The sequence below is a fragment of the Dermacentor silvarum genome, chromosome 10, assembly GCF_013339745.2.
Source record: "Dermacentor silvarum isolate Dsil-2018 chromosome 10, BIME_Dsil_1.4, whole genome shotgun sequence".
Lineage (NCBI taxonomy): Eukaryota > Metazoa > Arthropoda > Arachnida > Ixodida > Ixodidae > Dermacentor > Dermacentor silvarum.
Window position 1 is genome coordinate 6,443,855 of NC_051163.1, and position 15,903 is coordinate 6,459,757.

The 15,903-nt window shown below is 45.2% G+C and overlaps 1 protein-coding gene across 1 annotated transcript; it reads left to right on the forward strand.

Moving 5' to 3' along the window:
* The first annotated feature begins 4,741 nt into the window (after window positions 1–4,741).
* On the forward strand, window positions 4,742–10,026 carry LOC119431377 (elongin-C). The gene is made up of 3 exons (XM_037698862.2): window positions 4,742–4,856; window positions 9,136–9,370; window positions 9,789–10,026. Exons 2-3 carry the CDS (start codon window positions 9,159–9,161, stop codon window positions 9,928–9,930), a joined length of 354 nt encoding a protein of 117 aa, XP_037554790.1. The 5' UTR covers window positions 4,742–4,856; window positions 9,136–9,158; the 3' UTR covers window positions 9,931–10,026.
* The last annotated feature ends 5,877 nt before the right edge of the window (window positions 10,027–15,903 follow it).

The window sequence follows — 15,903 nt, forward strand, 5'->3', positions numbered from 1 at the left end:
CCAAGGCCATCTTTGCTGATTGCTCCCCTCACGCTCACGGAACACCGTCCACTGGATAGAACACTCTGTGTGTAATTAGGCAGATATCTGCAAGAAATAGCATACAATTGGGTTCCAGCGGCGCGTCTAAAAATGTTGTGATTTCTCTTGCGTATGAACTTTATAATGCTGTTATAGAGTTGCAATAGAAAACGTGCTAACATCATTAGATAGTACTGAAAGACCCACTGGCAGCTTTTAATTAGCTTCAGAGTAAGTAGTACTATGAAACAATCGTTAATGTTTTCAACATAATACCACTACAGAAAAATCTCGTAATGTCCAAAAGCTCATTTTACGTGAAACATGTTGTGATGCAGAATTAGCTTCGTGAATTAACTGCCAATACACTGTAAACACACCTGCAGTTTAGTGGACGCCAAACCCGCTTCCGTTGGTCCCAGCGCGTGGAAAAAGTTGACTCGTCGCTAAAGATGACATCGCCCCATTTCTCTGTTGTCCAATCTTTCATTGCTGTAGCGAACATGAGTCGTTCTTGTAGCTGGCTGTCTGAGAGGCAGGGCTTCTGTGCTGCTACGAAAGACTGCAGGCCAAGCTCACTCAGCCTTCTTCTTACAGTCTCAGACGATACCGTGAGCGAGAGCGCTTCTCGGATATCCTCTGCACTTTGAAAAGGATCAGCCACGATGGCGGCCGTAATCAGGCGGTCCTCTTCCTCAGTCGTGGCCCTTGGACGCCCACTGCGCTCCATATCTGTGAATCTGTCATCGTCGCGGAAAGCTTGAATAATCCTATTCACGGCAGTCCGGCTCCTGTTGGTTCGGCGGCAGATTTCGCGCTGAGGTATTCCCTCTATAAATAAACGCACAATGTGCCTTCTTTCGTCAAGTGGAACACGCAGCGGCATCTTTCCAAATAGGCAATCACCACGTGGCCTGAAGCAAGTCTACTACGTTTTCAGTGACTGATGCGAAGATGCGCCTATGTGTGAAAGAAAATGTTCTATGCATCCGCTTTTTCTTTATTTTTGATGACAGTGAAACACCTCCCTACCCTTTCTCTCAAGACGCAGAAGCAGCAACACTCATTGGACCAACATGCTGCCAACCAAAGTGCGCCAGTAAACGTCGCGTAAAAAAATCGTCGCAGCGCTTCGTGAAACTTATCTACCCACTGGCACACCAGTCGACAAAGGTTGCAGTGATTGCTCCGATACTGCTATCAAGCCAGATATGTGGCGGTCTTATCGCAGACAGCGCTCTGCGTCAACACAACGAACTAACAATGTCATGCACGGGAATAAAAAATTAACAGGCAGGCGAGTACCAAGAGGGCTCATATCCGGGAGAGCGCCCCTGTCGCCGCTAGGTGGCGTACCGCTAGGTGGCGCGGATAGGCAGTCTGGCATTTAGTCTGGCACGCGCTCGCGTGGTCCGCAAACTTTTGTGGTTGACTGTACGTACGTGCGAATCGCGCTGCAGCGCGAGCTCGTGCGCTGCTCGCTTGATGTAGCTTCTAATGACAGCGCTCGAACATCTATGTGCTGTAATCAATACTACGTTGCTGTGCTGCCTCAACGTGCTGGCTTGAGGTCAAGGATGAGCACATTCAACTCTCTAACCTGAGCTGCTCGTAGTGGGGTAGTGAATTGTCACTGAATCAGCCCGACCATTTGTGGTCATTTGCACACACCTGGTCACTTCACCACTTCGCACCGGTCGGATTGTCAATAGGTGACCCGTAAAACGAGCAATCGCAGGGAATTGTGGGGCGCGCCGTCTGCTAGCAGCTTCCGGTTCGACGAACGACGCGGCGGCATCGGCGGCATGCCCGGCGCACGTGTTTTTCTACGCGGTTTCAACTGTCAGTCGTGCGAAGCTTTCCGTCCGCTTTGTGAACCATAAATGTCGTACCATTCATGCAGCTGATTTCTAGGTTTCAGTTCACTGTGGGCGCGACGATGACGAGCCAAGAAAGGCAAGGATACGCTTTTATTTATAAACGAACTCTGGTTTTCGTTTCGGCGGCCTTTTTTGTTTCTGCGAGGTTTAGCTCTACGACATTTGCCATTGCTTGGACGCACCGTCACTGACTGCTCTGCCTGCGGGTCAATCAGACAGGTGAAAAAGTTATCGTCATCCGATAATTTATCAAGCGTATAGGAGCATTACTTAGAAAATCGGGTGCTGAGGCGATGGCTATAGCGGTGCACGCGCGCGCTGCTCAGTGGTCGCAGCTTAAAACCGATATCGTCGGTATAACGGCGCAATCAACGCTGAAAATGATAACTTTGCATGCTGTCAACGACATTTCTCGGTCGAAACTCTAGCTTCATTTGAAGTGGTACGTAGTTAGACGTTCTCGCTTTTTTGTCAACAATGGCCGTCTCGCCGTTATATTACGACTGCGCATTATCTCTATCTGTGCTGAAGGAGCTAAGGTGGGCTAGTTGGTTACGAGTATTATGTATGTATCTCGCTGTGCCCCGCCTAAATTCGCGCTGTAAAACCTCGTTTCATAGTACCTCTGTATGTGCATGCGAGTACTGAAATAGTTCTGGGCCGGTATTTTGTAGCGATGCCTTTAAAGTAATAATGCCTTTTCGCGCTTATCGCGCTTTGTCAGTGGTCGGAGCAACGGTCCGCTCGCGTTATCAACGGGATCCGCCGGCCGTGAGCGGTGGATGATAAGACTAGAGTAGAATAAGTCATAATGCCTCGCTACAAAATCGCGGCCCTGGTTGCCTGAGTCAATGTTAGAGAAAGAAATATCTTGGGGAACCATTCCGTGATCGGCCCTTACACAGATAATCGCCGCCTGATAAGTGGCACAGTACGTTCATTTTCTTTTTGTTCACGGGTGGTCTCTGCCTTGTTACAGTTTTGGAAGTGGCAGCCAGTCCTCTGATGCTTGTGCACAGCTGACTCGGCAAGGGTTGCTGCAAGGCAGTTGTTGCACGCGTTCACCTTTAACGCTTGAATTTGAGCAGCCAACGGCGGAACATAGCCGACGATAGTTTTGCTAGGCACCTGCAACCCAGTAATCTTCGAGTGGGACAAAGCCGGACTGCAAGAGCAAGTGGCGTTGCGCCGCTGAGCACGAGCTCGCGGGCTCGAATCCCGGCCGCGGCGGCCGTATTTCGATGGAGGCGAAATGCGAAAACGCCCGTGTGCTTGCGTTGTAGTGCATGCTAAAGAACCCCAGGTGGTAAAAATTAATCCGGAGCCCTGCACTACGGCGTGACTTATGATCAGAACTGGTTTTAGCACGTAAAAACCCAGAAAGAAGAACAGACTGCAATCGCCTCAATGGACTCAACGGCGAAGCGGTGGCGGCGGCTGCGCTGACTCGAACCGGAAACGGCTAGCAGACGGCGCATCCCAGAATCCCTCGCTGTTTTACGGGTCACCTATTGTCGCTGTGGCCGGGTCTCGAATCGTGAATCACCAGCCATGCCTGCTGCTATGTCGGTCTTCCATTTCGCTTACCCAGCGCGACCAACTGCAGTTATCCAGCGCGTCCGACGCTCCACTTCGTGAGGCCTTGAATGAAAACGGTAGAATCTGATGTTGGGATTCAGGCCTTCTTGTTCATGGCAGCCCACGACGCAGCAGTAACGACGGTGACGCTTTTTCGAGGCTGAGCTAGGTCTCTCCGGATCGGCGTCGCCTATGTCTTCTGCTTCCAGCATTACGTCCCACGGCACACGGAGAGTCCGTTTTCGTATAACTATAGGCTGCGGCCAGCTCGCAGCTTGGTCGCCATGGTCTGTGAGAAGTGACGAGCCTTTTCGCACTCGAAACAGGGCAGAAAAAAGTGCGAATCGACGCAAAACGCGGGCTAGAAACGTGCTTCGCCACAGCTAGGGCTAAGCTGGTACTACCCAGATGACGTTTTTTCACCGCCACCAGGCGCCGCTACTATACCTCAAACTCCAGCGCAAGACGCCCATTACACTCTAGGAAGGACTCTGGTATCGCATAGAGTTTCTCACTATATATGTGTTATAGTGAGAAACTATATGCGCTATCGTTCACTAAGCCCGCCCCGAATTAATTTCGCAGGACCCTCAGAGAGTGTATGTAATACCCCTGTCACACGGGCACTCGAAAGTCTTTTGAGCAACAAGACTTCTCCCGAAAAAGAATTTCGCCCGTAGACACACGACAGGGAGCGATCTCTTATTCAGAAGCGGTCTTTTCTGGAAGAGGAGTTCGCCGATCTTCTTTACGGCCGTGGGCACCAGCAATTATGATATATTAAAGAAAATAAGCGAATGCATAATTTTCTGTCGCCTAGGCTCATCATAAAAATTATTTTATATCTCGCAGAAGGTGTAGTAAACCCAGTAATGCTCATTTTCTTCTGTACTCTCGTAAGCAGGTCGAACTGTTAAACTACTACAATAAATCTTTATATTAACGTTTTTTATGTTAAATTTATTTGAAAAACGTGTAAACAATAAGTCTTCACTTTATATTTCGAGATACGTAAGTTTTTCTTTTTTTTTTTTTTTTTTGGACGATATTGTTTCGAACGCTAGCACCACGCTTTCGGTAGCGTGTACAGAAGGAAACACTAAAAGGAGATCGTCGGCGCCGTGTGTCTGCTGCGCAACACCTCTTCATTGAAAAGTCTTTCAACTTGGTAAAAGACCGCTTGCGTAAAGGAGTTTTTGCGTGCTCGTGTGACAGAGGTATAAAATAAATTTTGCTGAGCTTTCTGCTATTTCGCTTTTGGCTATTATTGTGCCGAGATTTGGCAGGTCATTCTCTGAGCAGCTGGCGCCGTCTGGCAACCATGAGCCTGTCCTGACGCCTTTAGCACCTTTAGTACCTCGGAGGACTGCTATCTGCGTAAGTCGCTGCGTTACGCCTTTGTAGTGTCATACAGTAAAGTTTGTTTTTGAAATATCGCTTTGTGTACGGCTGGTGACGCTGGGTAAACGCCTCTGTAGCATTGCAATTGAACTTTTTCCTTAGGCTTTCGAAATAGCGCAAATGTTCGTGCGCGTAGGGCTAGTCGTAGCGTAGCTGTCGCGTTCGGCGATCGATTTTGTCCTTTTCTGCTGAATGGCGCTATTCCTTGATGAATAATACGATTTGAGAATGCACCAGTGTACGTTATTGCCGTTCACCACCGTGCACAAGTCTAAATATCGGCGCATTTTCACTTGGAAGCGGAGCCGCCAACTTAACTGCGTTTGCGTTTCATAGTTCAGAGTAAACGTCATAGTTTTTGTATGTTCTTAACTGATAATTGATAGAAATGTAACTTAGCGGCATTCAGGGGTATTCTGGTAGTACGGATGTACTGCTTCCTCTGGTGACAATGTCGGCGTCGTACATGCGTGGCGGGCCGTGCGGTTGCCTAATGTATCTAAAGTCAGCGCACGGTGTTGCGTTGTCTTTCGAACGCCTCACTGTGTCGTCATCAGAGGTGGACAAAAAAAAAAAAAAAAAAAAAAAAAAATCAACCGTCTAGTATCAACATCTTTGGCTTCGTCAATTGCAGGCGTCTGCCCGTTCCATCCTGTGTTCTCGTACAGGCGGTGACCAATTACCATTTTAAACTTTTGTTGTCTCTGAACTCTTCTGAACCTCTTTTAACGTCTACTGTACTGTTATCTGTAGCTAGGCACGGTCTGGCTGGTTGAATCGCTACCTGATAGTGTCAGGGCAGCCAGCGTCAACTTTGAAGGGCAGTCTGCGACAACGAGAGTCCTCTTTCCTCTTTGAGACATAAGCGTGTGCGATTCGTACGCAGTGGCTTTGCTGTATGGATTTAAGCTAGCAAATCAATTTATCACTTAAAAGACTCGTATTTTAGAAGTGTTTGAACTAGTTTTGGAAAAACCTCGAAAGGTGGTCATAAGTAACTTAGAACACCTCGTTATGAGAGGTGTTCATGTAGAAATTTGATGATGAATCTGTACAGACGTCCAAAATACGGTCCAGAGCCCTCGCGTAGCATGTTGAGGAAACAGAAAACTGTTTCAGAGCACTCGGGAGAATATTTGTGCAAAGGGCCAGCCTAATGGGCAAGCAATATTAACCTGCCTTTCTCTACGCTGCCGTCGCTCTTTTGCGCTTTATTTTATTATTTATATATTTTTGCCCACCATCAGAGCACAATTGCGGACCTCTCTATACCAGCCCCTGCAGCATAGCTCCCTTAGTATCTGAGTGTATTGCAGCTCTATAAGTGAAGTGTGCTTCTCTGAACCTCTTCAGCTTTGCTGCAGTGAACAGTTTCTAGAGCTATGAAAGGGTCTGCAAGCTGTCGCAGTGTGCTTGGGCCATGTGCTTAAAGGTCACTGGCATGATATTTATTACTGCCCATCTTTTTGCGTTAAATGAAGCCCCTAAACACTACAAAAAATTGAAGCAAGCCTCAGTTCGCCTAATTAATGTAATATAATAGCTTTTCTACAGCCACTTTCGGCGTTATTACAAAGGTGCCCAAGAGTGTGTCCGGTCATGCAGGACATGCTAACTGGCACTTGCCCATTTACTAGAATGGTTGGCTTGAAGGGTTGTGCAGACCTGCCAACCTTAAAATAAAATATATGTATATACAACAAAAGCCAAGAAATAAAAAAAAAATTTGCAAAAGTTACTAGAAGTTTTCGTTCGTCAAGATGCACATAGTAAAAAAAAAAAAATTTTACCTTGCACTGTTCTGGTAGAAACTCTTCTCTAAATTCGCATGGAAAAAAAATTATTTTCATCACAGAAAAATGCAAATGTTGACTATGTTTATTCGTGAGTTATCCATGTAATGGCAGCCAAAATTTCACCTGCATAGTGGTGGCGCACTGCTGCCGGTTGATCAGAAAAATTGAACATGTGCAAAAAGTAAGGCTGAAAAATCGCTCGACAGCTATTTATTTCTATTCTCTTGAAATCACTTGAGCCCTAAGTAGGGTGCAAATGAAAAATCGTGAAATTATTGGCATCAGTATGACAATCGTAAACAAGCTCTAGAAATCGGGTATTTTACTGTTAAAGTACTGTTAAGCCTCAGAGTGCCCTAAATAATTTATTATAATAGCCTTTGTTCTACAGTCAGTTTTGTGACGTCCCGACACAGTATGTGGTCACGTGGGAGCAGGACATTGTGGCTGTTTGACACTCGCTCGCTCAGTCGTTCACTATGCTGCACTACCTAGGCCCTCACAATGAGTAGCAGCATATAGTGAACGACTGAGCGAGCAAGTGTCAAAGATCCACAATGTCCTGCTCCCACGTGACCACATACTGTGTCGGGACGTCACAAAACTGACTGTAGAACAAAGGCTATTATAATAAATTATTTAGGGCACTCTGAGGCTTAACAGTATTTCTTTTCTGGGGATTAGAGGTTCTGGAACTTCATTTAAAGCAAGCAATAGAGGACTCGTGTCAGTACCCCTTACTACAACATGTTTTGAACAGGATAGAGAGAAAAGAAAATTTTTGTGATCTGGAGACAGTGCCGCCATAAGCATGCTAGACAAATGATATTTTGCTGCAAGGAGCCCACCACATAAAAAAATTGCTCACTTCCCCTCTATGATGCTCCTCTATTGATTTCATGGAACCACACATCAGCAATTGTTTATGATCACCCGCCATGGACTTTGCTTGTTAGTGGTGGTGCATGCTCAGCCGGTAAATACACACACACACACACATACATACATATGTGATGACGTTGGGTTACCCGCCGCGGAGGCTTAGTGACTAAGGCATTGCACTACTAAGCCTGAGGGCCCACGTGGGTTCTAATCCTGGTCGCGGTGGCTGCATTGCGATGGAAGTGAAATGCAAAAACACGCTTGTATCGTGCATTTATGTCCTGCAGTGGACGTAAGTATAGGCTGGTGATGATTGTGCATTGGGTGCACATTAAAGAACCCCAGGTGAGACTTGCTAAGGTTGAAGACTGGATTTGTCGGTATAGCATACTCGAAGTTGGATTGCGCAACATTTTGACGGGACACACAGAAGAGAAACACGCACAACAGAGTGCTACTTGCAACTGTCTATTTATTCCCTTGTCAGCGGAATAAATACAGGAATATACTCAAAGGGCAAGAGCAATAAAAATACAAAGCATCGACCAGTAGCGCACCCAGGATCTCTGCCAGGGGGGGGTTGACAGTTTGCCAATACCATCTAAACACTAATTTCGATTTATTCACGGGAAATTGTCAAAAAATGCGCTTTTTGCGAGTGTGCAGACGATTTCGCGTCTTACATCTTAGTTGCAGCACTCAAATGCGTAAGGAAAGAAAAGGGGTTAAACAAAAGGAGGGGGGGGGGTAAGTCGGCCTCAGGGGGGGGTTACAACCCCCGAATCCCCCCCCGTCGGTGCGCCACTGGCATCGACCAATACCAAGCCGGCTTTGCTCGACATCGCAAAAAAGGAATGAGGCCACAAAATGGAGTTTTTTTTTTTTTTTTTTTTTTTTTTTTTTTTTTTTTTTACTAAGCTCTTTGTGTATTAAGTAATGAAAAGATTTAGTATATCTTACATTTTAAGGTTGACATGTCCTGCATGACCTAGCACTACTACTGGTTCACTCTTGAGCACTTTCGTCACGTGCCAACCACTTAGTGCACCTTGGAAACAATAAAAAGTAAGAAGGTCAACGCATTGTATTTGGCACAGCCTCAACTGAGATGAAATATTGTGTCAAAGAGGATCGAGGAAAGGAAACATTGCGCTCTGCATATCTTCGTTATTATTGGGTCGTTTACAAAAATTTCTGCAGAGATGTATTCGTTCACACTCCAGTGTGTTCCAGTGTTGAAGGTTTTGTCGGCCCCTTTAAGGGCCATTGAGAGAGAGAGAGAAGCAACTTTATGTGAGTGAAAATAATTTTCACTGGGGGATGGTGGTCAGGCGGTGCCCGGAGAGAATGCTGATGCAAGATCGTACGCAGCACCAAACCTACAACCACTATGCTGAGCACGCTCTTTGGCACACGTGGTGTCACACTGGACATTTGGGTTTAAGTAGCTAAAGTTGTTTGTCTGTAAATGCCCCGTGATGACACAGGTCCAGGAATTTTATGTTATGTGCTGTAACGTCTCTTCCATAAGAGGTGAAACGTAAGAATTGCAACCGATGTGCTTATTGTGCACACAGGGTTCTTTCCAGCTGCCGCCATCATGTCTGAGGACAAGCCCATGGATGAGGGCACGGTGTACGGCGGCTGCGAGGGGCCAGATGCCATGTACGTCAAGCTCATCTCATCTGATGGCCACGAGTTCATCATCAAGCGCATGCATGCGCTCACATCAGGAACCATCAAGGCTATGCTGTCAGGTCCGGGCCAGTTTGCCGAGAACGAGACCAACGAGGTGAACTTCCGAGAGATACCGTAAGTGCCGCCTTGTACGTTTTTCTTGAGAGAGCCAGAAATTGCTGCCTTGGGCAGACATATTCCTCTCTCTTGCTTTTAGCATCATATTTTTAATATTTCCATGAGGGAACATGAAAGAGGTGCTCTGTGGGCATTGTGCATGGGGTATCCTTTGCAGTGGCCAACAGGCTGTGGCTTCTGCTGTTGAGAACGAGGTTATAGGTTGGATTCCCAGCCACAGAGGGTGCATTGCGGTGGGGACTAAATGCAAAAGTGCTTCGTGTGCTTGGGGTACGGGTTAAGAAACCCCAGCAGGTCGAATGTCATGCAGCGCCTTCCACCCGTGCCGTCTTTTGTAGACCCTAGTGCAGCTTTGTTGCAGCAGTTGTTCTAAGCCTACAATGATTGAGGCTGCTTCTGTGTTGCCTCATTGCAGGTCTCATGTGCTGCAGAAGGTGTGCCAGTACTTCACATACAAGGTGCGCTACACAAACAGCTCCACTGAGATCCCTGAGTTCCCCATTGCCCCAGAGATTGCCCTTGAGCTGCTCATGGCAGCAAACTTCCTCGACTGCTGACGCCACACCCTTGTTCTTCCACACAACCTGAGCCTCCCCCACTCCACACGTTTTATTATATTTGTCCCCCTCAAATAAAGTTTGTCTTACTGCGTTGCCTGTGATACATTTCCCGTGTAGCAGAATGGCAGATATTGTGGGACGTCTTGCTCACTGGATGGGTTTATTTGAACTTCATGCATAAAGCACCAGTCACTGTTGCGAGCATTCAGAGGTACCAGAATATGCTACTATAATGTCTAAGATATTAAGTCTGTAAATTTCACTAATGGAAAGAGATGTTTCCAATGCCAATTTTTCTCTACCTTTCAATAAACCAAGCCATGCAGTCGTAACTGCGTGCTTAGCTTTGTGAATAAAATTTTATGCACCCACTATCCAGTTCTTTCCCCCGCCCCCCGTTTTCAAGGCGGTTGTGTTGGATCACTTTGTTCATTTGGTTGACTGTAGTGATGGGTAGGTTCCATGGTGGCATATCTTCCTTCAGCAGTGACCAGACAGTTCGTTGCAGGGCTTATTTTGAGAAATTTGTGTTGATTTGAACCTCTTGTCAGCTTACGTTAAGAGGAAGCTTTAGCATAAACCCATTTCAAGTTTATGTTAAATGCAGGAAAGCTTTCACTGGCCAAGCACAGGTATTGTTTGAAAATTGTTAAAATTTAGAAAGGTAGATTCTGCCGATTTTTCGAGCATTTAATCCTTTCATCAACTGCATCTCTCCAGTCCTTTTTAGTGGAAAAATTGCTACTGCTTTAGTAGCTTTAAGGGGTGGTTGCGGGGCTAAAATCACGATTTCCCCCAGAAAGTAATGTTTATTTTGGATTCCTAGAAGTATAAAGAAGCTAATCATGGGAGACCTTCCATCGAGAGTACAGCAGACCGCAAAGTAAAAACTAAACAAGTAAGGCATAATTCTGGCTGCATCGCCTTTGTCTACAAGCGCAGACAAGGGCGCTGGACTGCTCTAAAGCCGAAAAAAAAAAAAAAAGCGAAGACGACTTGAAGCAGTTTCCGCAGAGCAGGTTCCAGTTGAAGAGGAGGGTCCAACTTATAAGGCGGGGCCCTTAATTTTGATCTTAAAATAGCGTGTACTGAAACGTTCGAGCTCATCTTTCTCAGTTTGAGCTTTTTTGGCGTAACAAAACCTTTAGAAAAACTATCATTTCCAAACTACTTCGCCAGAACTTGCTTTTAAAGTAGTTTCTGGGCTGAAATTTTGTTAGGAACAAGATGTAATTTTTTATATTTATCTGACACATGACAAAAAAAAAAAATTGAACTTGGCCTCAAAGTGATAACATTATTGCAGGAATGCAATAAAAAAAAAAATGCAACTGGTCTTATCCTGCACTATAACCCCCCTAGAAGGTACCTAACAAAAAGAATCAGTGTGTCTTCATTATTTCTGAGAAGATAGTTTTCCTAAGGGTGACATGCCTAATTGGTCCGTATGATAGTCATAATTTCTCTTCTATGTGATGTGTATTAATGAAATTTAGCATTCTTCCATGCTCGGCATAGCACGTAACAGTATACCTAAAACTAGAAGATGCATAAACTTATAAATTTTTATAAATATCTGTACAATGGGTCAAAAGTGAATTTTCAGCCCCGCATTCCCCCTTAAGATACTGAGCGTAAATTGCTAACAGTACTTGTGCACAAGAAATTGCACTTTCATATAAATTGTATTGTGTAAATGCATTTGTTTAGTTCAGGTGTCTTGTTATAGGGCTTACAAAATTGCAATATCAGCGTTTGGCGTCAATTTTTTTTAAACCTGTGAAGCATGCTCCCCAATACTTTAGTAATGGACTACCAACTTGCCCGGAATACTGCTCTCATTATGCTCCTTAACTTTTCGGACATGCTTTTTATTATTTTGCTTAATTATACATGACTAATTACCAGGTTTCTACGCATGGTGGGCGGCGTTGATTCTGGTTGACCAGTCAGAATTACCAATTCTTTTTTCTACATCCTCGGGTGTTCCTTATCACGTGCGAAGACATTAGAAGGAAAAGTGACGTAGAAGTTGAGAAAATAGCTCTTTGCTAGTGCACTGTCAACAAAAATCGAGTATTAAATTGGGCGTTGCCATAGCAGTGCGGTGCACGTCATTTTGCTTTGATGCAATGCTGCCATTTTGGAACTGTTGCAGAGAGGAGAGAGCCGACCAAGTAGCCATAGCACCATATTTCGCCGTGCAGAAATCAAGCAAAGAAAGCGAACGAAAAAATGTTGCAATTCATTACTACTGCCACATGGACACAGGAAGCGCTCCTATTGGCTGACGCAGATTTGTATCACCAGTGCATGTTTCACGCACATTTTGACAGCTGCGAGCTGTGCATTTCTTTGTCTTGACGAAGTTTGCCAATCGTGGTAGGATGCGTCGCTGGCTTGCATTAGTTTCAGTAATGCGTGCAAAATGCAAAATTGGTGAACTTACAATTCAAAATTTCTGAATGGCCGTATAAAAGAAAGAGAGAGAGAGTCGCGGGCATAAACGGGGGCCCCCTGTTGCAAATGTCCACCCCTCAACAATTTCAGGGGGAACCCTGCTAATTAGCTAGCTTATCAGTTAAAAAAATTCAGAATAAAAGTAACTTGACGACTACAATGTGCTGTTGGTCTCATTTGTCTAAGGCTTACCACCTTATCTTTAAAGGTGTTTAAGTTATATGAAACACCTTGCATAATATTTTGAGCTGTAAGCAAGGAAATATTCGCTTCTTATAGCCAATATTGTTTCGATCTTGTATTTTCAGTTTCATTGCAAGACTGCATACTCACTGAATTGAATCGTGGCCAACCCAATTTTTGATTTACTTTTTTCTATATGATTATTCATTATATTGAAGTTCAACTTAATCATAACCATTGGGATCCTGCCATTTCTTTGACATAATGACAGGGCCAATGTCATCTGCTCCAGCCCAGATACAAAATAAATTTTGACCCCTTTCGTTTCATCAAACAGGCAGACAATTACACTATGCAGCATATATATATATATATATTCGTGTGTGTGAACAACATGAAAGCTTGGTAATAAGTATTCGGTTTTAAACGGAGCATTCTTGTCGTAGCAGTTAGTTTAGCTCACCAGAATGTGTTACTAGCAAGACCGGAACAAGGCATGCCGTACATTGCTGAAGAACGGGGCAAGTGAGCAGCATATAAATTGCACACTCCTCACTCGTTGCATTTTAGAGCGATAGGTCTACTACTCCAGGTACAAACCCAGAAAGTGCCCGGTTCCGTAAGTCTGACCTTCAAGCTCAGCCAAGGTCATACTGGGACTTAGCCTGCCACTACCGGTAGCTGCTGCATACACCGCACAGGTGCCCATATCTTGAAAGCGATCTGCGATGTGTACCAAGTGCGCCGAGTGCTGGTAGCTTTGTATGCACTGTACTTTCGACTGTTGGTTTGCGTTGAAGCGAGACACAGCATGCAGGTTAATTCACTCGCTGCTGCTGCCGCGCCAAGCAGCGTCTGTGTCCTTTCGCAAAACAAGTAAAACCGTGCTATCGCTCGACAAACTTGGTTTAACCGCGTTAGCCACGGCAAATTTTTTTTCAATGCTGTTCCCTGTACATATGGTGCTAAACCAAGTGGTTTCGATTCAGACTTCCATGCTGCATGGCAGTGCCTTGGGTTTTGCTGAAGTGTTTGTCATATGGCTTGCACAGCTATTTCTGCTATGTAGGGTTTTGTAGCCTTAGGATGCAAATGCATCAGTTGTTAATATGACTACTCCCTCAACTATTACTTGGGCTTTAGTTATGTTTGGATATATACAGTGAATTCCCAATAATCAAAAATATCTTAATTGACAGATAATTTGAACTACCCTGTTGCGGCAAAGTCCTGAGTACAGTTGACTGTACTCAGGACTGTACTCAGGACTAATTTTGTCGGACCCTAACGGGACCGACAAAATTATCCGGTAGGTGGAATTAAACAAGATGCAGAAAAAACGCCACACACGCTGATTCATTTAGCAGTATTTGGATGATTCTAATAATATGTCCCCGAATCAAACGCATGCTTACTTTGTGTTTCCAAAGTAGAAAACTAACGTAGAAATTACATTAAAGCTCCTACACAAAGTATAAATCTAACGCGCATCCAATTTTTTTAGCAAGAAAAATGGCAAAGGGTCTAGTATGTCTTGCACTATGGCGGCCGGTTTCCTTAAGTCAGATTTGCCACACGGGTTTTTAAAGTCAGCTTCGCCACCATACGTCTCTGTTATGCAGTAAAGCATACGAACGCCAGAAATGCGGTTTCAGTTGTATTCAATTGCACTGCACAGGCAATTTTCGGCCCAATGTTCTTCAAAAATCAAAAGTGTGTTAGAATCGGGTAAATGCCGTAATCGGACGCTGTGAGCTATGGTTATTACTTGAAAAGCCTCGGGGCAGGCCGAAATCAGTCTCCATTAGCTCCGCCGTGACAGATGCTGCCAATAAAGGGGTCAACATGGGGATCAGACATGTGCGTGCTTACTGGTCAAGTTCGAATTAACCAGCAAAGGCCAATCTTAGGATCGAAATAATGAAAGTTTGGGCCTATAGAAATGCATGGGCGCTGGCCGAGACCTTCGGTCGGGATTGAATTAACGGAAGTCGACTGTACTTAAATAGAGAAAAAGTCCTGCAAATTCTTGCGCTGAAATCCAATTAACGGTTATGTTGAACAAGTTTTCACACTCCCATGGATCGCTTTTCGGACAAACCCAAGCCAAAGGCGAAGGTTTGATGTGTCGCTAGCTACCATAGCAACAATTTGATTTGAGCGAGTTGGTTCATCTTGAATATAACTTGAAGCAGCGCGAAGGGACGAGGCTGTGAACAAGAAGACCGAAGACATGAACAACCACATACGTCCTGTCGTGTTGTCATCGTCCCTTCGCGCTGCTTAACGTTATATTCTAGCTACCATAGTGTTGTGTGCCCTAAGAATGACGAGGGAAGACGCATGGGAATAAGCCGAAACTGAACTGCAGCAAGCAGATAAGAGAGCACCCTCCTTTCCCATCTGGCTTAAAAGGATCAGGAAGGAGCTTGATGACTGACCACGTGCTCACCTGCCCCCTCCCCCCCTCTCTCTGAGCGCACACTTGATAACTTTTCTCCAACATTGGGCACATAGGAAGACCACTTGCATCAAGCAACCATCCTTCTCGGCTCACCCTCACACGTTTTCCCTCGCACCTACAGCAAAGGGCACGCGATCTTATCGCATGGCACGTACCGCATAATTGATCGGGCACTATAATTTAAAGGGGCTCTCCTTAGAACTCCATTTTATTCGAATACATTACTGATCCCGTTGGAGTTCAATTCTACTGTGTAGTGACACTCTCTATTTCTGCTCAAAACATTTTCTCTCGGCTAGGACAGCATTAGTAGCAGTGTCCTGCCATTGCTCCTTTCCACTGGCTTCTGACAAAGGTACCAGAAAGCGAGAAAGCCGCAGTGACCAGGACCGAGCAGGTTAACAACCGCTGCATCTCCATGTGCAATAAGATTGGAGGGGTGTGCATGCTTGTCCAAGCTCTTGCTTGGAGTACCGTATTTATAACCCGCAACAAGAATACAAAATATTTTACAGTAAAGTCGGGGTGCGGGTTATATGCAAATTTCGCCTTGAAGTTTGGATTCACGGTAGCGTGGTGTGCTTTGCCGTGAAGCCACATATTAAAGCCAGTTTCACCACCGTTCAGTTTCGGTATCACCTTGGGGAACCCCACCCTCTCCCCTCCATCGTCCCTTCTCTTTACGGATTGCCAAACATGCGTCATGGACAAGTCGTGCATTCGCGAACGGAGACTTTTTGCAAGGATTTTAGCCTTGTATGCAGTTATATTTCCGCATTTTTTTTTATTTGTCCGAGCTGTTGTAATTCAGGATGCGGGTTATGCGCGGAAAAGTATGGTAACTCGAGGTCACTTGCGCAATG